Below are 19,352 nucleotides of genomic sequence, written 5' to 3'. Positions count from 1 at the left end.
ATTTAGACAGAAGAAGAGAGAAATCTTATTAATCAAGAAAAATCATGAGATGTAGAGTAAGTACAGCTATATATAGTACCAGCTGTTATAACAACTTTTTCTTAACTAATTATTGCATCAGCTAGAATTCTGTTATAACAGAATTCTTCTAACAACCTTCTGCATACTCACTCATCATCTGACGTGGCACACTCTGCTGTGTCATCACTAACATCCCCCCGCAAGCTAGGAACTATATCAACATCAGAATACATTCCTAGCTTGGATTTAAGCTTATTATGCTGGAAGGAACTCAAAGCTTTAGTCATAATGTCAGCAAGCTGCTCTGCTGTGGGAGTGTAAGTCAGCACAATTAGACCCTCCAGCACCTTTTCTCTGGTGAAATGACAATCCAATTCGATATGTTTAGTGCATTCATGAAACACAGGGTTCTTCCCAATGTGTATAGCACTTTGATTATCACAGTGTAATGCTACTGGCTTCAAATTCAGAACACACAATTCAGTAAGCAGTTTGACTAACCAAGTTGTCTCTGAAGATGCAGCTGCCATAGCCCTGTACTCAGTTTCACTAGAACTCTTGGAGATAGTAGGCTGTTTCTTTGACTTCCATGAAACTGGTGATTTTCCCAAGAGCAGAACATATCCTGTTACTGATCTCCTAGTATTAGGACAAGATGCCCAATCTGAATCTGAATATGCTGTCAAGGATAACTGATCAGTAGCATATAGGATAATACCTTGACCCAAAGTATGAGAAACATATCTTAACACATGTTGTAAAGCCTTCACATGATGCAATCTTGGCTGTTGCATAAACTGACTTAGGGTCTGAACAGAGAAAGCCAAATCTGGTCGTGTATGAGAAAGAAAATTCAACTTTCCAACAATTTTTCTATAGTGCTCAGGATCTGAATACAATTCACCTTCATCTTCCAATAACTTCAAATTTGCAGGCAATGGAGTCTTTGCAGTCCTTGAAACATCCAAATTGTAGTCTAACAAAAGCTCTTTTGTAAATTTCTTCTGTGTCATCCACTACTAGAAAACAGGGAAATAACGACGGACTACTTCTGACGGACCAATTATTCCGTCGGAAATATCGAATTTTCCGACGGATTTTAATTCCATCGGATATTTTCGACGAATTCTACAAATCCGTCGGATATTTCCGACGAATTCTACAATCCGTCGGAATAAAAATCCGTCGTAATATATGTGCTTTCCGACGGATATTTCCGTAGGAAATTACTTTTTTCGACGGATTTTAGTCCGTCGGAAATTTCCGACGAAATTTTCCGTCGGAATTTATTTAATTTTTTTTAAAAAATATCAACTCCTACAAACCCTAACACTCCTCTCTTTCCGCCTCTTCTCCTTCTCCTTATCTTTCCTATTCTCTCTCCTCCCCTTCTCTTTCGTTCTCACTCCTCTCTCTGAATCTCACTCCCCTTCTCTTTCCTTCTTCTTTCGATCTCTGAATCTCACTCCCCTCTTTCGATCTCGTTCTCCTTCTCCATCTCTCCTCTACTCTACTTTCCCCTCAAATCTCCCACCATAGCCAACACTAACCACCGACATCAACAACGAACAACACCAACATCAACAACACCATCGCCGGCATCAACATCAACTACAATATTCATCTTTTTCGCCCTTACTCTCTCTCTTCATGCTTAAAACAAAGGTTTTCGGGTCAAATTCGACCATGAAAACTCTAGATCTAGAGTTTTTATGGTCGAATTTGGCCTCTTAAACCCAATTTCGAGGTTATGCGTGGTCTAATTAAGGTATGTATTTCGTTTTTTTCAATTTTGATTTTATTTTGTTGTTTTATTGGATTTTTTTTTTTACAATTTATGGTGGTGGTGGGTGGTGGCTGTTGGATGGAGATTGTGTTTGTGGGTTGCGTTCGGATTTTAATTTTTTTTTTAATTTTTTTGTTAATTTCTAGGTTGTGATGATTTTGGGTGGTGGCGGTGGTGATTTTAGGTGGGTGGCGGAGTGGTAAATATGGTTAGGTGGCTGTGGCGGTGGTGGTTGTAGGTGGGTAGTGGGGTATACCGGGAGTGGTAAACAAAGGGGAACAGGCGTCAGTTTCCAAACAAAAAAGAAAACAGGCGTTCTGGAATTCAAATACTCAAAAATATGCTAAGTATACCTCAGCAAGGACCCCTGCAATCCCGTCTAGGTCAAGGGTGCCGACACCCCTGACCGCCTCCCTTTCAGCTGGAGGAACGGCCTTGATCATAGACTTGGCCACCTCGACCAAGTCAGGCTCCTGAGGGCCGGCTGCATCAAGCATAAACAAACGGATTAGACCTAGTAAAAAAGGGAGCAAGTCTAAAATTTACAAGGACAACTTCATACTTCTAGGCGGCCCAGCTGGAGTTTTAGAAGAAGTGGCCGGCTGTTTCTCAGCCGCCGCATGTTTCCTGGCAGAACCAGGAGAGCTCGCAACAGTCGTCCTCCGGGCCTTGGGGTCCGGCTGTTGGGAAGAAGAAGCTCTTGGAGCGCCCGTCTAAAAAAGAAGAGAAAAGTCAGTATATGCATAAACACAACTCCAAAAAGAGGGTGAAAGGTTCGAAGCCCACCAAGGGTGCCCCCTTGTTGGGGGAGTCGGTTGAAGACTGTTGCATGATGGAGGCCCGCAACATGGCCGCCGCAGTCTTGGAGGCGGTAATTTTGCTCATAGCGTCCGCTGCAAAAACAAATAGCAAAGTTAATAAGTCATAACAAGAAATGCATGGAACAACAGAGTATTCGACAGGCCGGCTACCTCTTGAGCACCGACTGCTGAGGCCACAGGCGGCCAAAAAGTACTCGTCGTAGAGCCATTTGAAGCTCGGGACGCAGTGCAGGGGTACTTGCTCTCGTACCCCTGAAGTAGAGTTCACCTTCGCCTCTACTTTGAAGAGTCCTTTATCTAGGATCTCTTTCTTAGCCTTGGGGGGAACAGGCGGCATGCTGCGGCCGCCTGCAAGAAGGGGCGGATTCCTGTTCCACCTGTTGAAGCGCTTGTTCAGCTCTGTGTCTGAACTCTCAATGATGAGGAAGGTGCTCCGCCAGTCCTTCCATTTGTTTGCTTTACCTCTCGTCATGAGGTAGCCCCTGTGGCTCGTCAATTGATACCAGCCGGTACCGCCTGCCTTAGGGGTCCGGCTGAGGTAGTTCATGTGGGCGAAAGCCTCGAAGCTCGGCTCCACCCCGTGCAGTTCGCACCCGGCCACATAGCCGAGTACATTGACCCAGGAGTACGGGGCTAACTGCCATAACCTCAACTCATACCCATCCAAGATCCGCTGAACAGCTGGATGTAGTGGGAAGCGCAGCCCAGCCTTGATGGCCGCCTCGTAGCAGCCAAAGCAGGCGCTATCATAACTGGTACCAGCCGGCCAGACGACTGTGTCTTCTGGATCCGGCACAAACACTAAAAAGCCGGGGCCCATTGTGTGGTTTGCGATAAAGCTCTCCACTTTCTCTTGCATGGCCGTGATCCGGCCCCGAGGTACCGTGCAGTAGTAGGGGGTATTTTGCTCTCGATAAGAGGCGGATGGCTCCGCCCAATCGTCCCCCTTCTCAACTGCGTGAGAAAGCCTCGCCTCTTGCAGGCGACTGTTTTTCTCTTCTGTGTCCAGAGAAGCATGGCCAGAAGAGCTAGACTCGGAATCGTCCTCTGACGAGTCCGAAGAGGACGACTCCTCCCCTCTCCCGGAGGGGCCCGCCTCCTCTCCTTTAAAAGGAGCAGGAGAGAATGTAGAATTGTCAACTATAAAATGGGAAGGGGTCACTTTGACTCCTCCCTCAGAACTGCCGGCTTTCAAGCCGCTTTGTTTCACTTCCACATCTGGCGCCTGGTCAGATGCTTCACTAATCGGCACCCTGTGGGAGGAGCCGTCTGAATTTGAGATCCTGGAAGTCTTTTTTGTTCTGGCCATCATGTTCTGCATAGACACAAATACAGTCGGACTTTGTATAAAGGGCAAAGATGGGTCCAGAAAAGGGCAGGCGGCACTCCTTGTCCTAGATTCAGCCGTCCCCGGTGACCGGGTGATCACTAACCTAGGTCGTGTCGTGTGCTTCCGTGGTGCCATTTCAAAAAAGAATAAAGTAAAGAGAAAATTAAGAGTAAGAGAACCGACGGTTACCTGAACGAGTGACGATTGATGAAGTTCTGAAAATCCTGTGCAGTCGGCTTGTCAAAGCAGGCGGTAGGCAGAAAGGGTCCAAAATGTCAGAGCAAGTTCAGGGGTCCGAATGTTCTCTCACAAAGTTCTCAAGTGTGAAAATGACTGAAGTCAACACTCCCTTATATATAGGCGAAGTGAGAAGGCGAAGGGTCACTTCCAGAATTCATAATTTGGGCGGGAGAATCTCTCGGCCTTTCGCCGAGTGACACCTGTAGCAGGCCGTCGCCTGTTACAGTGCGACACCTGTCACAGGTAACACGTGACCAGTCACGTGCCACCTGTGAGGGGCAAATGATTAGGGGATTTTTCTCCCACCAATCGGAATGCGCCACGTAGGCCAATCAGGTCCTGCCAAGTGTCCCTCAGTTGGAACTTTCAGGGCTTGCCACGTGGCACCCGCTTATTCGTCCACCTTGGACCTATTATGTCATGACACGTGGCATACTCCATGCCTAATGGAGAAACCGGCCACCCAGGCCCAACTTCCGAGGAAAGCCCAATCAGCCCAAGGTTAACCTAAACCTAGGATTGACACGCTTCTCAAAGACTATAAATACTTAATTAATCCTCATTAAAGGGGATTAAGCAATTAAACACTCTCACCTAGAGAGACCCAATCACTTTAATTTCCACATTAATTACTCCTCAAACAAGTACTAACTTGATCGTTGGAGGCGGAGCTCCCACCACCAGGAGTCTCCGTTGTTTTGCAGGTACAGGCGTCCGGTTCCAGTCTCGGAATTGTAACTCTCCCGCAGGACATCAGAAAACCACGAAACAGGTAGGGTTCTGGTGTGGGTGGTGCAACGGGCTAGTGTGATGGTGATACGGTTGGTGGGGTTGGGTGTGGGTTAGGTGACTTGGTGAGTGGTTGGCTGGTTGTGTGAGGTGGGGGTAGGTGGTGTGGGGTGACGGCTTGCGGTGGTACAGCGTGGTGGTGGCCTTTTTTTTGTTTTGTTTAAAGCATATTCCGACGGAAATTCCGTCGGGAATTTACGACGGAATTCAATTCCGTCGGAATTTTCCGAGGGACTTTCCCGGGCTTGAAAATACTCTCGGCGGACTGAAATCCGTCGGAAATTCCGTTGGAAAACCCATTTCCGATGGAAAAGGGTGTTTTTCCGACAACTTTTCTGACAACCGGTTACGACGGAATTCCGTCGGAAATGGGTTTTCCGACGGAAAACAAGGTGTTTCCGACGAAAAATTTCTGTCACAATTAACCTGTTTTCTAGTAGTGATCACTATGCCAGCTTGTAAATGACAAACCTCAATCCCTAGAAAATAGTTCAGCACCCCTAAATCTTTGATACTGAAAACAGAATGCAAGTGCTCTTTGAACTTGATGATTTCTTCTTCATTTGAACCAGTGACTATTATATCATCTACATATACCACTGCAATAGTGAGCAAACCATTTTTCCTTTTAATGAATAATGAATAATCATTCTTTGATTGTTCATAACCCATCATCTGCAATCTGAGTTCAACTTAGCAAACCACTGTCTTGAAGCTTGCTTTAACCCATAGAGTGACTTTTTTAGTCTACAAACCAAGTTATCTGGATTTGCAACACCTTGGGGTACCCTCATATAAACCTCTTCAATAAGCTCTCCATGCAATAAAGCATTATTAATGTCCAACAAATTCCACTTTCTGCTTGCTGCAATTGCAAGTAAACATCTCACAGTGGCCACTGGTGAAAAGGTCTCAAAGTAATCTACTCCATACCTCTGTGTGAAACCCTGAGCTACCAACCTGGCTTTCAATCTTTCTATACTCCCATCAGCTTTTAACTTCACCTTATACACCCACTTACACCCTATGGGTTTCTTACCCTTAGGTAAAGGCACCAACTCCCAAGTCTCATTTTGAACCAAGGCATCTAACTTTTTCTTCATAGCTGTAACCCACCCTTCATTCTGAGAAGCCTCTAAATAGCTTGTTGGTTCTGAGATCACAGCTGTTTTGTTTATCAAAAATTTCATAGGAGAAGGAAGCACATCAAACTGAACAATATTACACCAATGATTGCTGACTGATTCTGCAGTACATATATAACTGTCCAGGTAGCTAGGTCTTTTCCTTGGCCTGTCTGATTGTCTCAAATCAGCAGACTGAATCACAGGAACAGGACAAATTTCTGGTTGTTGTGATTCAGGTTGATTTGGTTTTGGTTGTGATTGAGAAATAGATATGTGTATAGTTTGGGGTATATTTGTAGAAATATTTGGTTCAGGGTGAGTATTATCAGTTTCAAGCTGAAATGGTTCAGGGATTGTGTATTCTGTATCTGTATCAAAAGAGGTATGAATAGGTAAGAAAATTGGATATTTTGTATTTTGGTTGTGTGTTTCATAGTGATAGGGTAAATGTTTCTCATAGAATGTGATATCCCTGGAAATTATCATTTTCTTGGATTCCAGATCAAAAATTCTATAAGCCTTTTGATCTGGTGGATATCCCACCAGAACACAAGGTGTAGCCCTTGAATCAAACTTTGTTCTACCCATTTTTAAAGTAGATACATAGCACAGACTCCCAAACACCTTTAGATGACTCAAATCAGGTTTCTTTCCATTCAACAGCTCATATGGTGAAGCAAACTGCACAGAACTCAATGGCATCCTATTAATCACATGAGTTGCTGTTAACAAACACTCTCCCCAAAATTTCTCTGGAACCCTTGACTGGAAATACAAAGCTCTTGCAGTTTCCAGTAAATGTCTGTGTTCTCTCCACAACTCCATTTTGTTGTGTGGAGTGTCAACACAAGACTTTTGATATTTAATGCCAAATCTTCTGTAAACAAGCATTATATCACCTTCACACAGCTCCTTTGCATTATCAGTTCTACTATTGTACCGAGTCTTGATAAATGCAAACAAATTTGTAAAAATATTCACTGCATCACTTTTATTTCTCATAAGAAAGGTCCAAGTATTCCTGGAGTAATCATCTACAATAGTGAGGAAATAACTAAACCCATCATGAGTTTTAGTTTTGTAAGGTCCCCATGTGTCTATATGCAACAAATCAAAACACTTATTTGACTTAATGAAACTATCAGGATCAGGAAAAGGTTTCCTGGTTTGCCTAGCTTTATGACACACTTGACATAATGTCTCCTTTCCTATTTTTTCATCAAAATCAGATACAATTAAGTGCAACTTGTTAAAGGGCATATGTCCCATTCTTAGATGCCAAAGTTTAGCATCCTCAAGCTTGTTATTAATTCCATCATCAGCTACTGCTACTTCCTGAGATTGTTCCCAAACTTGATTTGTTATACTCTTATCATCAACAACATACAGCCCAGACACCAGTTTACCAAGAACCACAGATTGACTCAAAGTTGGCCCCTGAATTAAGCACTTATCATGAGTAAAAAAATCTCACAATCCAAATCTCTACATAATCTATGAGTAGAAATTAGATTAAACTTCAGGAACATGTAACACATTTTGCAACACTATTCCATTGTCAAACATAACAGTCCCTATGTGCTCAACCAGAACATGCTTACCATCAGCTACTGTTATGGTATTAGGAACCTTATCAAACACCTTATAACTGTCAAATAAATCCAGACTAGAACAAATATGATCTGTAGCACCAGAATCAACAATCCATTTTTCATTTGAGCAAGTTAAGAGACAAGTACCTGCAACATGAGCCTAAGACTCTGTAGGTACATCCAACTCCTGAGATTGCAAGGCTTTGAGAATATTATTGAACTGGTCAGTAGAAATATGTGTAACATGCTCTTCTTGCTCATTTGCATCATCATCCATGTGAACCACAGCTGCCACTTTCTTCCCTTTATTCTTTGCAAAATTAGGTGGATAACCATTCAACTTGTAACATCTATCAATAGTATGTCCTGGAAATCTGCAATGATCACAAAAAATTCTCTTCCCTGCTACTACCGGTTTGTTGCCATTACACTGAAAAGTCATTCTAGGCCCCTGAGAATAATTCTTGTAATTCTTCTTACAGTCTGCAGTAAAAGCCATAGATCTGCTACTTGAATCTTCATCGACCAAACTAGCTTGCCTTTGTTTTTCTTCTTGAACAAGCAATTTATATGCCATAGAAATTGTTGGCAAGGGCTGCATCATCAAGATGTTTGTACGAACAGCAGCAAACTTAATGTCAAGTTTCATCAGAAATTGTACCAACCTTTCCTCATGCTGCTGCTTCAAGAAAACCTGAGTACAAGTACATCCAGCACTTGTACAAGAAGGTAGAGGATTCATTTGATTAATTTGATCCCAAATAGCTTTGATTTGAGTAAAAAACTCTGTAATAGGTGTATCTGATCCCTGTTTCAGATTTGTCAAAGACTGCTACAAAGTATACAACTGAGGTCCAGAAGTCTGAGAAAACCTCTCTTCTAAATCTTTCCAGATTTCCTGAGAAGTAGTCAAGAACAATACACTCCTAGCAATAGAACTGTCAAGAGATCTCAAAATGTATGATATGATTATAGCATCACAACGTTTCCAGGCTGCACAATTAGGATCACATTCAGGAGGTTCAGGCAAGGTTCCATCAACAAACCCTAGCTTATTCTTCGTAGCTAAGGCTATCATCATACTTCTCTTCCATTCACCATAAGCTTCTCTAGAGAATTTCTCAGAAACAATCGGCAATGAAGTATTTTCAGAAGGATTGATATAATAAGGTGAAGTAGGATCAGATGTTACTGGTATAAACGAGGTTGCTGCCATTTTAATCAAGAAATTTGAACTTGAAATTTGAAATGCAGACTAATTTGAATACTTTAAACAATGATACTATCAAAAATTTGATCAAACTCTCAAGATTTCAATAAAATCCGCAGAAATTTGAATCCAGAAATGACGAAGAATTGTAAGATAACAGTTGCTGAAGATCTATTTTGATCAACAAACAAGAATTTAACAGAATTTGCGGAAAGTTTAAGATCAAAACTTACTATTATTCACTGTAAAATATCACAGAATCGAAGAATCTTCATGTTTCCTGCTTTGATACCATATTGAAATACAGTGAAGAACAATAAAGCTAAGTCTAATTGAGAGAGAATTTAGAGAGAAGAAGAGAGAAATCTTATTAATCAAGAAAAGTCATGAGATGTAGAGTAAGTACAGCTATATATATTACCAGCTGTTATAACAACTTTTTCTTAACTAATTATTACATCAGCTAGAATTATGTTATAACATAATTCTTCTAACAACCTTCTGCATACTCATCATCTGACGTGGCACACTCTGCTGTGTCATCACTAACAATATAAAATTTCAAGGTGTCCAAGCCCATGTCAGAGTACTCCTGAGTTCCATCAAGTGGACATGACTGAAACTAATATTTTGAGTAATGTGTGAAACCATATTTGGACATGAGTTTAGGCTTGTTTTTGCTCTCTAATCCATTTGTCATGTGTAAATTCCACGCACCTTGTCATTTAGAAGGATATTCATGACCAATCTAGGCTTTAATATGCATTATTAGATGAGTCTTATGCATTTTTTTTTCCTCTGAAATTTCCATACTGTTGAGAAGTACAAGATAAGGAATTATTTTTTCTTAATCAAGTCCAAGATTGTCAAAATAGATGCATCATGCATTTAGTAGGTCACTAGGAACAATTGAATCATTAACTTAATCATTCCCATATTTATGATTCTAGCTTAAATGGTTAGAGATTCCCTTCCAATTCCACGAAATCTTGAGATCGATTCTCAGCCTTACCTTTGTGGCTCTCTAAACACGAAAAAAATGATTCTCATTTTATTATTTGATCTAAAATTTCATTTGTATTCACAAGATTCTACATTTTTGAAAGCAATAAAATTGTATCAAGAGCTCTTTGTTGCGCACAATTTTACTAGCTTCTCCTTTTTTTATTATATATATATATATATATATATATATTATGTTTTCAATTTTAAAATTTGTTAGGTAAGACAATAAACTAAGTCATATGCTCAAGATTCAAGAGGGAAGTATTCTAAAAATATGTAATAAGAATAAACATACGGTTTATAAATAAAGAGTAAAAGAAATTACAAATCTTACATTCATATATATATTTAGGCTGTAAACTTTCGCCTTATGGGTTATTTATGAACCCGTACATATTTATTAGTGGTGGGTAGCATGAAAAACTCAAAACCAATTGAGTACAATAAAGAAAAATTTTAAAACTTAAATAGAGTATAGAGATTTTTCTAAATATACTTGAATGGATCAAACAGATTCATTTTTTGAGCTTAGGTAGCTGTTGCAGCTTTGGAAATTAATTGAAACGCCTTTTCCACACATGGCATAAACTTTTGGGGATCAATGAGGCCATTCTCAACAACAAAACCAAGTCTTATATTATCCATATAGGTGAGTACGGACACTATTAAACTCTGTAATAAGACACGAGAATCTATATGTTAATATTTGAGATTAATAGAGTAGTCAATCTTATCCCAAAACTTCAACAATAAAACTGTAAAACATACTTCCACCGTTTTCTTTTAGATGCAACACACCCTTTAGCGCGGTAATTAAGAAAGGTAGGTTTGCATGATATAATAAACTTTAAAATAGGATGAGTGATTATTAGGAATGTAATTTAGTGGGCCATGTGCTTTAATTAAGGGAAATAGTATAGTTTTTTCCTAAAATAACTTTCCTTTTATAGTGTGTTGCAAGTATTGTGATATTTCCTTTTTAGGGAAGTGTTGCAAGTAAATGAAAACGGAGGAAGTAGATGATTTTGGTAATCAAATAAAGAGATGCATAGAGTATCTTATTACCATATTAATTCCAGTTGGTACGAAGTAAAAGCCATTGAGAGGGTGGTTTGCAAAACTAACTTGGTCAGTTGGCCCAATCATATTCGTGATTGCAAAGCTACAATTCTTCCATCTTCGTTCAAGTGTTCGTGCAGCAGCCTACAAATTAAGGTGAATATTTATGTTAATCTTCTAGCCTATAAATTCGGAAAAACACTCTAATAATCACTTTAGTTATCTCTCACTCTCAACCATTGTAATAATATACCCTGACCATACTTCAACTCTCACCGTTTTTTTTGATCCAGTATTTACGGGTTAGACACTTTGAGAGTGAGGGGGAAGGGTAAGGGATTTCCACCCTCAAAGTGTCCTTAGTGGGGATTGAACCCCAACCTCAAGGTTGGAAGGTGAAAATATATATATATATATATATATATATATATATATATATATATATATATATATATATATATATATATATGACAAACCTTAAGGCCTCCAATCGTCCTTATAACCTCAAGCAAGCTAACCATGAGATGGAGACCAAGTGCACCATTCCTCTTCCTTTTGATAACATTGTGTGCTTTCTTGATAAATTGGAGTGGCTTGAAAAGATCATCATCCTCCAAATGTGGGAATGGTACTTCAATATTTGTAATTCTATTTCCAAATAACTTTCCTTTGCGCATCTCTTCTGCGCTAAAATTTCCCTTCATACTCCTAACGTTGACAAATATCGTTGCTGTCGATTGTTTTTCCTTTAGTTGTCCTGGGTCTTTTTCTCGAATGTACAATTGAGTTCCAAAAAATATTATCCCAACAACGATATCATTTACAGTCTATTTCACAACAACAATACATAACTTAAAATAGGAAGTTATATAATTCGCGAACAATAATAAATATATATATATACTAGTTTTGTGCCCCGTGCGATGCTCGGGTTGTTTATTGAATTTTAAGATAAATTTATAATCTATATATCAAATTTTAAATATATCACTGATACAAAATTAGTTAGGAATTAATGTGCTTTTATGACGATTTGCTATCTAGTAGGCATGTAATGACTAATAATAATGTTGGTGGAAATGTTCGATTTAATACATTAAAAAAATAAAAAAAATTACCAAAAAAATACGAGTAAGCCCTAGTTAATCAAATTGATAAACAAAATTTGTTTATCAAATGGCAAAATGGTAAATAAAACAACATAAATACCTAGTCATCATGGCATTTTCGTAAATATATCAACAACAGTGAGACCCATATTTGATAAAAAGTTGTTGATTATTTACAATTTTGTCATTTGATAAACAAATTTTGTTTATCATATTGATAAACTTGAATTTTCTCAAAAAATACATTAAATAAAATAAATATTCAAAACCCGTTGGGTTGCCCAAACCCAAAACTTTGGGCAAGGGTTGAACATTTCTTGACTCGTAACCTGAAGTGATCCAACCGACATGACTCACAACCTGACCCTAATTGACAGGTCTATACAGTAATAAAATTCTATTAGATTGTGAAGTATATTATTTAAACTGATTAGTATGTATTATAAATGTATGTTTTACACTGTAAACTGCTTTCTTCGCTCCAAAAAAATATTCTGATATAAAAAATAAATTTATATGATAGTTTTTGAAAATAATAATCTAATAATTTTTGTAAGTAAAATTGTAATTCAATTTGTATTTTATCGAAAATAAAAATTCTAAAATAACAATTTTATCTTAAAAATCTATCCAAATAAAATTCTAAACTAACTTTTTTATTTATCTTATAATGTCTATTTAAATATATCCAATATGGCACGACACTTGGCGAAAAGTTGGAACGCTAAGTGTCGCTGCCTCGTGACCTGACTAAAAGTTTAGTTTTATATATTAGTTACTAGTTTTGTGCCCCGTGCTATGCCCGGGTTGTTTATTGAATTATAAAATAAATTTTTAATCATTATACGATTTGTCAGATTGTAAAGTATATTATTTTAACCGATTAGTATATATTATAAATGCATGTTTTATGCTTTGAACTGTTTCCTTTGCCCAAAAAAATATTATGATACAAAAAATAATTTATTAATTTTTAAGAATTATAATCTAATAATTTTTTTAATAAAATTATAATTGAATTTGTACATTTGAAATATTGGTATTTTATCGAAAATAAAACTGATTTTATCCTAAAATTTTATCCAAATAGAATTTTAAATTAACTTTTTTATTTATCTTATGAGGTCTATTTAAATCTATCAAACGTGGCGCGACACTTGGCAAAAAGTTAGAACGCCAAGTGTCGAGCCTTGTGACCTGGCTAAAATTTTAACTTCATATATTAAACTAATTTTATCCTATAATTCTATCCAAATAAAATTCTAAATTAACTTTTTTTATTTATCTTATGAGGTCTATTTAAATCTATTCAACGTGGCGCGACACGTGGCAAAAAGTTAGAACGCCAAGTGTCGCAGCCTCGTGACCTGGCTAAAAGTTTAACTTTATATATTAGTTATATGATATGATTTAAAAGAAAACATAAAAAAAAAAGGAATAAATTTTAAACAAGCTATCTTACCACTCCAAGAAGTGTCTTGATTCTTTTGACATCATCGAGAGAAAATGTCATTGAGCAAACCCTAGTCGAACCTGGAAGACTCGTGTCTATATTTCCCGACCTAATTGGGGTTTGATCATCTTCAATAAATATTGATCCAACACTTTGTCCAAAATCATACAATGAATAGATGATAGGAGCTATAAATCTTGGAACAATATTAAACATGTTCATCACAATTTGCTTCGTGTTAGACATCTTCCTTTGAATGGTACTCGAAGTACTTTTAGAAGGGAAAGTACAAGGTAGCGTAGGATCATCGACTCGTTTAACACAAGAGAGAAAAACTCCCATCATAGAAGTACCATCACCAATTGCATGATGAACTTTGAATACGAGAATTCCTTTAGCATTAATGTGTTTTGGGTTGTTGATAATGTGAATTACCCATAGAGGTTTATGTTGTGGAAGTTGTGAAGTAGTTATAGATGATATGTAATCATCATAATGGTCCTTATAACTTTCAGCGGATAAATCTTCTGGAAATTTTGCTACTTTGATATGATCTTCCGCATTCACTTCTACTTTCTTCCACATTTTCTTACCCTTTTGATCTTTAATCTGAAAGGAACAATATATTATTAAAACTAGATTAGGTACCGTGTCATGCACGGTAATTTTCAATTACTATTTTTCAAAAGAAGATTATATTAAATATTCGACTTTCATATGTTATATTCATATCAATTGAAGAAGAACAACAAAAAAATGGTAAAAAAAAAAATCACACTAAGAATAATAAATGTGTGTCGTTCTTGGCAAGTGAAACTGAAGTGTTCATAGTTAATTATAGATTATTAATTGATTAAAATTTTAATCATAAATAATTCAAGGAAATAACAAAAGTATTTTTGTTGATTTGATATTCGTATTTCTTTTTAAAAATTTGTAGCTTCTATTATATATTTTTTTAAATAAATAAATTCAAGAAGAAAAAAAATTATATGATCTTGTACTGTTGTAATAAATGTAGTACTGTACATAATAATATAATATATGTCTTGCCAAAAAAAAAAAAAAAAAAAGAAACTCCATATGTCATAAGTTATGTTAAGAATTTAATTTTTTTATTTTATTGCTTAAGTTTATAATTGTCAATATGTTTATTTTGAAAGGAAATGATACATCAAATTTTCTATTAAACACCATAAGTAATCATTACGATATAGTATTATATATGTAAAGATTTGTTTCTTATTAAATAATTTTTTTTAGGAAAAAAAAACCAAGGACACACCAAGAGATGACACGTGTCATTGCTGATGTGTCTTTTAGTATATAGTTATTGATTGATTGATTGTGCATTGACAAGAATATTGAGTAATATAAACCTATGACTTTCATTTGACTTTTCTGTTTGCCAATTAACATAGTATGATAAAATTTAATTCAAATCTAGACTCATTAGTTTAGTTTTTTTCACCTTGCATGTTAGTGTTGACTTAATGAATAATGTAATTTACCTAGCTAAGTAGTTCATAAGCTCAACCATCAATAACAGTAATAATATACTAAAAGACAGACCAGCAGTGACACATGTTATCACTTGGTGTTTTTTTTTTTTTTTTTTTTTTAATAAACAAATTAATCTATTTAGAAAACAAATCTAAGCTTATACAAATATAAAAGAATAAAAAAATTTAATGTCTTCTTCCACAATATATAATAATACCATAAATAATAAGCTTAAGTAAAAAACTAAAAAAAAAATCAAATTCTTAACTTAATTTCTGACATGTAATATGTACTACTGACCATTATTACAACAAGGGATTTTTTTTAATTAATTAATTAATTAATTATTTATTTATTTCAATTAAAGACTTTTGTATTTAATTGTGTATGAAAAACTTATCGAGAAATATAAGAAAAAAATATTAAGTTAGTTAATTATTGTAAAAAAATATTTCATAAGAGAGAATGAATAATACTGTACAGTTAAAAGGAAATCTATTTACGGGTTATACAATATTTTAAGATATTTATTTAGTTAACAAGAAGAAAATGATATAAATATGTAAGTGAAATATATAAATATGCATATATGAGTATTTTAAAATATCTATTTTTGCTAATAATAGACTCTTTCATAACAAGTTCATTTTATAAAGTAAAAAATTAGACTTTTTTTTAAAAAATTTATTTTTAAAATTATTGTGCATGGCATGGGACTTAACCTAGTATAATATAATTGCATACTACCCAAATAAATACGAGTACAAAGTATATATGAAGTGTAAGCAAGGGTTTATGCTACCTATCTAATAATGTGCATTTATTATTTCACATAAATTATACCAAAAGAAATAACATAGGCCTAAATGTCTAAATCATAATAGGAATTTTTTCTTTATTTATTTATTTAAAGACTAGTTTAAATCCCGTGCAACGCACGGTTTTTACTTAATCAAATTATGAATCAGTGAATTATAATGTTAATACAACAATAATTTTATTTTTTATTTTTTTAAAAAAACAATATGTTTAATTGGAACAAATACTTGAATTTCTTTTCAAAAAAAAAAAAAAATTGAATTAATATTATATTGTTATCAAAAGTTATTGATTATTAAACATTAAAAAAAACACAAAAATTTAATGATTATAGTGGTTTATATGAGAATGCAATTTATAATTATAACTCGTGCAATGTAGTTATATACCCATATGTCCCTATTTTGTTGGCATGTTTTGACCGACACAATATTTTATAGCATACTATAACTGACACAATGTTTTACAAATTTAATTGACTAATATTTATGAAAATTAATAATCATGATTTTTTAATTTTGTTTTATATTTATGTTTATAGTTATTGAATTGTAATGTTATTACTTCATAGCTAAAGTATCAAATCCTGGTTAGAGAAAAAAAACTTTCAAAGAAAAAATACGCTGTAGAATGATAACGAAGTACGGGAGTAGTACATTTTATTATTCTAATATATTACCTTATTATGTGTTTGTTTATTATAGAAAAATACCTATTATAAAAAATATGAAAGATATTCATATAGAATATATTTCGTATATAGTTGCCAAATTGAAAGTTAAATATAATAGGATATATAAAATAATATTAATGAATATTTTGTACAAAAAAGAAAAAAAATAGAAAGAAAAAAGTGGCGGGAAAGTTTTTAGTCGAAACATGACAAGTTTCATGTCAGATTCGCTTTTAGTATTATGTAATTGGTTCCTATATTATTACTTATTTATTTAAAAAGCTATTTTATTTAATGTAATAGTTACAAAAATTTTACACCCCTTGCTTATTAGTACTTGTAGCAATTTAATGTATACACACTGTAAATTGACATGCATTAAATTATTGCTTATTACTCCCTCCGTCCCAAAAAGAACGACCCATTTGGGTTGATTACGCGGGTATTAAGGAAGTTAAGTAAAAAGAAGTAAAAGTATATTGGAAAGATAAATTTACATGGGGTTTGTAAAAAAATAGAGAGAGAAAGTAATAAAATAACATGGAAAATCAAATTTTTATATGGGAAAGCTAATTTTGCACAAATATTGTAGCAAATTGGTGAGTGTATTAATGCAAATGAGTCATTCTTTTTGGGACAAAGTTTTGGCCAAATGGGTCGTTCTTTTTGGGACGGAGGGAGTAGATAAGTTTGAGTATAACGTTGAGTGAAGATTCACCTAACTTTTGTATTCTTTCTTCAAAATTATTGTTACACCAAAGAAAACATTATTATTATTATGAAGTTAAATTGTACTTCATTATTATTTTTTGGCCAAATTAGAAAATAACACCTGCAAAAAGACCCGATTTTGATTATAACACCTTAACATTTCGAAATTTTATTATAACACCTACAAAAATCCCAAAATTTTGGTTTCACCACCCACTAACGGATTTTTGGATGGAAACCGTTAGTGGGACCCACTAGGGACACGTGTCAGTTGTTTATTGGCTTAAAAATAAAAATTAATAAAAATTAAAATTAAAAAAAAAAACCCCTAAACTCTAACCCAGCCACCAGCCCCACCACCGCCGACCGTCACTACACCGCCGGAGACCCCCCACTGTCGTTGGATTCCATTCCTTCTCCGGCGAAACCACCGGCCGTCACCCCCACCAACATCAGCCCCCCCGTAAATCCCCTTCCCCCTTCCTTCTCCCCGAAAAATCACCCCAACCCACCACAACCCTCCACGAAAACCACCTAGCCCCTTCGCCTCTTTCAGACCCATAACCAAACCACCGTCAACAACCGCTACAAGCACCAATCGAAATTTCGCAGGTGGTTCTCCATCAATTTCAGGCGTCAAACGGGAAGTTGTCTTAGCCAAATTCCGGTGGTGTTGCTTCGCAAAAACCGGCTGAAATCGCTGCGAAATTCAGCAGATTCGCAGGTGGTTCTCCGTCAATTCGCAGGTGGTTGTTCGGAAGATTTCGTGGCTCAAGAAACGGGCTGAAATCCTGCAGAATCCGGTGAGTTTCGTCGGTGAAGTTCCGGCGATTTCACTGCTCAGGAAACCGTCAATTGCAAGCGTTAATCCGGAAGGTTTTTCGCTGCTCAACTTCAGGGCTGGGCTGGGCCTGGTATCGCCGGATTATGCGAGGGCAGGTGATGCCGGCGGCTGGGTAGGTGGTGCCGATGGTGGGGCTGGCTGGGTTAGGGGGTTAGGGTTTTTTTTTTATTAATTTTTATTTTTAAGCCAATAAACAACTGACACGTGTCCCTAGTGGGTCCCACTAACGGTTTCCATCCAAAAATCCGTTAGTGGGTGGTGAAACCAAAATTTTGGGATTTTTGTAGGTGTTATAATAAAATTTCGAAATGTTAAGGTGTTATAATCAAAATCGGGTCTTTTGCAGGTGTTATTTTCTAATTTGGCCTTATTTTTTTCATTTGTTGTCACAGTTTAACTTTCATATACACAATCTGTTTCACCTTTATATTTTTATTATTATTTTTTACATAAAATAAAAAATAGTTATTTATGCTATGTACAATCATCTCAATATATATTTCCGAAATATGTATCACTAATTAAAGATATCAATAATTGAATATATACGCATATTATTTGTTTGTCACACATTATAGACGTAAAATATAATAGAATGATATAGAGAGAGCGAGAGAAAAAACTACCACAATAGAGGAGAAACGGGGATGAGCATTAGCGTAAACATCCTTGGTGAAAGCAAAGATAGTTAGAAAATCAACAGGAATTTCGAGCTCCATAAAACCAAGAATATAGAGTGTTACCACCTCACTCAAAAGGTACCCAGTAGTTGGACTTACTGGCTCATCCAACTCTAAACTCTCGTTCTTAACTTTGGTATTAACCCTCAATTTTGAATAATCCATTTTTTAAAAACTTATTTTTTTTTTTAAAGTATGCAATAAACTACAAGTCAACAACACTTATTTAATTTTATATTTTTAAAAAGGTTGAACAAATGATCCCTATTTATAGAAACTTCAAAAGGCTAGCTAAAGTGCATAATAAGTAGCAAACCTTGGATTGTTGACAATTTATTAGTCCTTTAGAATACAAAAAAAATGTTAGTTTTAATAAACGTTTTTGGAATGGTCTTGTATTACTCCGTACATTTTTTTGGAAAGAACTTTGGTGACATTATGGAGAAGTTTGCGGGAAACTTCATTGTTTAAATGAGAATTCATGGTTGAAAGAAACTTTAGTAATTGATTGTCTTTAATTTGTGTTAGGAATATTCTTATATCGGATGACTTATAATATACCATCATTCAATGTAACAAG

General features: G+C 35.7%; 2 protein-coding genes across 2 annotated transcripts; both read right to left on the bottom strand.

Moving 5' to 3' along the window:
- Positions 1-167: 167 nt before the first annotated feature.
- On the bottom strand, positions 168-1,034 carry LOC110738163 (uncharacterized mitochondrial protein AtMg00810-like). Its single transcript, XM_021918536.1, has one exon. It carries the CDS (start codon positions 1,032-1,034, stop codon positions 168-170), a length of 867 nt encoding a protein of 288 aa, XP_021774228.1.
- Positions 1,035-10,226: 9,192 nt separating this feature from the next.
- Positions 10,227-19,000, bottom strand: LOC110738104 (O-acyltransferase WSD1-like). The gene is made up of 5 exons (XM_021918473.1): positions 18,719-19,000; positions 13,552-14,151; positions 11,457-11,807; positions 10,987-11,124; positions 10,227-10,593 (listed from the first exon to the last, which is right to left on the bottom strand). The coding sequence occupies exons 1-5, from the start codon at positions 18,935-18,937 to the stop codon at positions 10,450-10,452; spliced, it is 1,452 nt and encodes a 483-aa protein (XP_021774165.1). The 5' UTR covers positions 18,938-19,000; the 3' UTR covers positions 10,227-10,449.
- Between the last annotated feature and the right edge of the window lie 352 nt (positions 19,001-19,352).

Source organism: Chenopodium quinoa, unplaced genomic scaffold, assembly GCF_001683475.1.
Source record: "Chenopodium quinoa cultivar QQ74 unplaced genomic scaffold, ASM168347v1, whole genome shotgun sequence".
Lineage (NCBI taxonomy): Eukaryota > Viridiplantae > Streptophyta > Magnoliopsida > Caryophyllales > Amaranthaceae > Chenopodium > Chenopodium quinoa.
The sequence above is the reverse complement of the archived record's forward strand: the minus strand, read 5'-3'. Positions and strand labels throughout refer to the sequence as shown.